We start from the raw sequence: 5,495 nt of genomic DNA on the forward strand, positions 1-5,495 counted from the left end.
TAGGAGTAGTAGGTACTTTACTGATCCCCGGAGGCTCACATCATCAAAGGACAACAAAGTAACACAGTAACGAGATTTTGATGAGTAATTTCCTTTATAGAATGGAGAATAGGGATTATTTATGGTGATCAAATCAAGCTTTGACTAATTAAGCTTTGACTTTATGCCACTGCAAATAACACAAAGACTGTATTTTCTGTCTTTATGTTTTCCAGCGGAGGCAGAATGAACAGATTAAGAAGTATGTATGATTTTGCTTACTTTTTTAAGGACATAAGTACTATCATGTTTGACATACAGGACAGTACCGTATCAGCAACCTGAAATCAATCTGTCAAACAGACAAAGGCTAACGTCTCATTGTCTGTCTGGTTCTAGGCACATTGAGTACAGAAACGTTGAGGGAACGAAAACACTGCTCCATCATACGAGGTGTCTAGACATGGCTGGGAAGGATCGAACCAACAACCCCGCTTGGCATTAGCACGTAGAGTAATGCATGCTGTTATCTAACAGGACTTCACTATGTGAACTGACATGTTTTCTTTACAACTTGCAAAAAGCAAGACGTGTCTATTAGTGTATATGTCGTTCTGTATAAAAAAAAACTGCTGTAATTTACCTAATGATTTCCCTCATGACTGCAAAGGAATGACTAGCTGTGCTTTCTCCTCACTGTTCCATCCAGGCAGATCATTCTGTATATACTGTACACATGACCTCGGGAACACACTCTGACCGGAAAACAACCTATTTTCATCATAAGTTCCCTGTCACTGCTTTTCTATGATTAGCGCTGTAGTATTTTCATTTTCTTCGGGTTTTAGCATGAAGTTGCACTCCTGTCTGGTTTTATGTACCATGTTATGCCAGCTCTTTGTGGGTTATGATGACTGCTGGTATTTTGAAATGTCATGCCTCAGAATTCACATTGAGTCACACACTGCTGCTACTGTGTGGCCAGAGAGCCACCCTTGCAAAAATATGAGGGCTGTTTGTCAGAAGAACCTTGGGGCTCAGTGAAATAGATTCTCATAGTTTATTGACTGAAGGAACATTATAAATGCACATTAAGGGCATTTAAAACGTATCAAGGTGTCTCTTCTCAAATAGGCTACACTAAATAGTCAGTAGTAAAATATTTATTGTTCAATTAAAGAGAGGGAGAGCACTTCAGGATGTTTAAAGATATATATGTTAGGAGCTACTATATTTACATCTGTAGATGAGGATGTAAAAAATACACACATGCACACATGTCGGTGCACAAGTGAAATATGCTTTGATAGCTTTATTTAGTTAAAACAAAGACTGGAAAAATATTTATGTGTAATTAACAGATAGGTGCTCAGGGACTGTAGAAGTAGGTGGAATGTAGTGGCAGTGGCTTTTAACAGAGGTAATTGACTCCAGACATGCCTGCGTTTGGTGGGGTGAAAGGTCAGTCTGGATAGTAAATTATATAAAGGGTGTGGTCGGCAAGTGGTTAAGAGTCTGCTGTGTGCATAGAGCGGAGGAGGTTTTATCTGAAGTGTTTATTTGGTGAGAGCATGTTGTTCCAGTAGATAGGTGTCTGTGAATTAGTGTCTGCCTTTAATGAGAACACCTACAGTAGACAGTTGCTGCAGCCCTCTATGGGGAGAGTTGTGGACAGGCAGGGGGTCGGATACTTACTTGAATCAGGAGATCAGGTCCAATGTTGCTTACTTTTACACATTTGTCTTCTGATGGGTTGGGCCGTTTTGTCATTCAGGATGACTGTTGGTCTCTGGAAACACAAGCACCGGAATCAGCTGAGGTATCAATGTCACATTCAATGATGTGATGTTGTACTTATAAATTCCTTGAGGAGTTGGGTTCAACTCTGTTTGGTTCATACCATGAAATAACATGATACATGTTGGTAAAATTACAACTGTTATGGTGTATACCATTATCAGCCACTAGTAAGCAATGAACTGTACTGACTTTGTACTGAATTTCTGAGAGAACGCTAGAAATTCCGCATTGAGCTGTCCTACTGTATAAGCTATGTTTAAGGTCTTAACAACCTACTACACTGTGTCAAGAAATAGATGAACAAAAAAGAGGCTCCTGTGTAAATGTTGTTCTAAATGTGATGTTTTCATTTGATCCTCTCACTTGTCCTCATGATGGGTATGATTCTAGTTTTTTAGTGGAGTATCATCATTGGTAATTTTGTTAAAACACATATTCAAGTATGCACTCTTAGTTATCTGTGATACTGATCTACAGTTGAATCTTATGAATTTAGGGTTTGACAGTTTCTTCAATTTCCTTGGAATCCAAAAAGAACTAGGATGCAGAGATGTAAGTTTTGAAAAGTGAATTATTTCACCTTTGGTCACAGATCGGAATGCAATGTTAAGATTTGAGTTTGTGCCTAGATGTTCTGTAAAGTGCTGTATAAAGTATCCATTCTGCAGATAAGATTATCAGCCTTTATGTCGGTGTTTAATTCTGTGACCTTGTAGAGAATTTTATTTATTGTGTTCAGGGAAATGTGGTAGACTTTTGTTATGCCTTTACATTTGTGCCAAAATATTTGCAGGCTTTGTGCGTCATACAAATTACATATCAGAGTATATCTACATTAGTGCGTCGTTGTCACCCATAGTTGATCACAGAATACCCAAAGCCATCGGTCGACACCATTGTAATCTGAAAACGTAGAATCTCAAATGCAACAGAAAAAAATAGTAATCATATTCCAGTTCCCTCCAGCCAACAGTGGGGCATTATGCTGTACCTGTCCGACCTGTCACACTCATAGACAACAGCCAGTAGAACGAGAGGTAGGCCTTCATTGATTGTGATCCCTTTATTGTTTGCAGAAAGAAAATGGGATAAGATGACATCCACCTGCTCTACCCTGGTGTTATTGATCTAGATCCCAGTTATGTAATGTTATGCTTCTGGTATGGTATTCATTTGTTTCTCATGTTCATTTTACAAACATGGTTTTGTGTCACACAGCCACTATCTTTTGTAAATAAACAAATTGTGAAAATATTAAAATATTTAAAAGCTTGCTTGGTTTTGTGTTGTTTTCCTCATGCCTATTACTGCTATTCACTAAGGGCAAAATACTGTATGGCCCTATAATGAAGCTGGTAAATGGAACCTATGGAGCTCATTACTACAATTAATAAGACCTTATTTACTTTTTCTCTGATACAAAAGGCCACAGGTGGGAGAAAAACTGAGCATGAAGCATAAATAAAATAGCTCTGCTGCTTAGACACCTATGCATACAGTATGATGTATGTAACTGTTAGAATGAGAGAGAGAGAGAGAGAGAGAGAGTGAAGAGCTGCAGCACGGACTCCAGCTCCAGACAGAGGCCGTGTCGTCCTCAACTGAACCACACAAGAGCCTGCATACTTATGAGGAGTCACTGGCTCCAATGATACCTCCAGCTCACTGAACCACATCTGCCTGCTGCCTCCCAAATTGTCCTAGAGAGCTCTATCTGCCCCTCAGGACTTGGGTCTCTAAGAGCCTATGCCTCTGTCACCAGGTCTGGCGCCCTCAAGCACCAACTAGGCCTACCTGTGTGTCCAACTAGTGGGCATGCATGGAATGAATGCATGAATATTCGATTTGTATTTACATATTTTCGTTATAAGAATGATAAGGGCAAGCACTTTGAATAGCTATCTTTTTGATTGGTAGGCCTACCCTTTAAAATGTTTTAATATGATTGTATCGCTGTAAAGAAATGCATATCCAGCATAGTTATCCAGATTACAGTGAATGGTTATCAACATGGCAGGGCTTCCATCTAATCATTTAATATCTGAAGTGAGTTAAAGCTTTGGACGACTAATCAATGATTTGATATTTTTAAATTGTCTACATGGTTTATATGGCAAAGTTATACAATGGTTAATACGCTGTAGTGATAATCCAACTACCTTTAGGACCTTGTGGGAACCTGATCAGTCTGCAGGCCCCTGCAGTGTGAGCGGAGCATCTGGAGGAGTGCTGGCCGGCTGGGGAGGTGGAGGACGGGGAGAGAAGAGGAAGGAGGCTCCGGGAGCAAGCGAAAACAAAAAAGGGTCAGGCCTGGGACTTGGCAAAACGGGTAACGAGCACTGTGATTCACTCATTTAAAACCGTAACCCGGTATCACATAATCCTCTAAAGAGCGAACCTTTACGTCGTAGAGCGATAGCCTTCAGAACGGAAGGCTCTCGATGGTTGGGGAAACAGCCAGCGATTTTTTGTGCTTTTGCAGATGTGGTGTTTAGACATTGCGATATGCACTTGAACTTGATGACGAATTTGCAGAGACAGAACGACGATTGTTGCCACAGAAAAACCGCTGGCTAAAAATAACAGTTTTTTTTAATCCTTGAAATGGTCGTGGCCTAAAAAAGGGGCACGTCCCCGGTGGTATTGTAGGTTATACTTCCCCTAGCAAAGATGGGTAAAACTGTGTTATAAGTGGCAAATACGGATCAGACCGTTTACAGTCCGTAGATGAATTAATCTACTTCAATAGGTTACACGTTTGTAACGACATTATGGGACCTGCAGTGAGGCCTAGGCTATATGCCATCCTATAGCATTTTGTGTCTATTTTATTTTATTTTATTTAATTTTAAAGATTAACACCTTCTCTTTATGCAGCAATATAATATCCTGTAACAGTGCCCTGTGATTTTTCATTCTCTAGCATAGCATGCGTTTTAAAAACATAGTGCTAATTTTTTACCTACAGCGGCGTTTGTAGAAACTCCGAAACCATTTTTTACAGGCCGAATGCCACATTGTGGCTGCATGCATCTTCAGTATGACAGTGTGTCTGTGCGTGTCTAAAAGTGTGGCTACACTTCACCCCAGCAGTTATCGTGAGTGTAGCCTAGTAGGGGGCAATTACTCAAAAATACCAAGGATGTTCATTAACCATACAGTCTGTCTTCGAGAGTCTTTTAGACATAATCAAAGATGTATAAAAGACATAATCAAAGATGGTCACAGATGACTGGTACCCTTTAAACTTTGAATGTGACAATCAAATATACAGGTAGTCTATTCTAGGCTATGAGTAGGCTATGACTACAGTAGCCTAGGCCTTTTACACAGGTTTATCAAATGAATAAAATAAAGCCCACTGTATGAAAAGGTTATTAGCATATGAATGCAAAAGCTTCTTGGACCAAGTAGATAAGAAAATAGACATTGATTTACAGTAACCTGATGATGATTTACAGGCCCTATTACAGGATCAGAGAGACGGTCCTCAGCTTAATGCAAAACTAAGACATTTCTAATAACTATCCAGTTAAGATAATACATCAATGAATTGGGAAGTTGGGTTGAATGTGAGTCTTTTCTGTGCCTCTAATATATTTTACTCTTCTTTTTCTCAGGTGAGCAAAAAGAAGAAGGAATCGTGGGTCTTTTTTTTTTTTATTCCTTTGATTTTATTTTAATCTGAAGTTTTTCTGAATTTCATTGATAATATC

At 39.4% G+C, this 5,495-nt stretch overlaps 1 protein-coding gene across 1 annotated transcript in view; it reads left to right on the plus strand.

Moving 5' to 3' along the window:
* The window catches only part of dtnbb (dystrobrevin, beta b), a gene marked incomplete at both ends in the record, with an annotated part of 21,463 nt that extends 17,475 nt beyond the window's left edge, over positions 1-3,988 (plus strand). Inside the window, one exon of the mRNA XM_084438933.1 lies at positions 3,945-3,988. Within this exon, the coding sequence (XP_084295059.1) occupies positions 3,945-3,988 (44 nt within the window). The remainder of the gene's footprint in view (positions 1-3,944) is intronic.
* Between the last annotated feature and the right edge of the window lie 1,507 nt (positions 3,989-5,495).

Source organism: Borostomias antarcticus (genome assembly GCF_949987555.1).
Source record: "Borostomias antarcticus genome assembly, chromosome: 5".
NCBI classification, from domain to species: Eukaryota; Metazoa; Chordata; class Actinopteri; order Stomiiformes; family Stomiidae; genus Borostomias; species Borostomias antarcticus.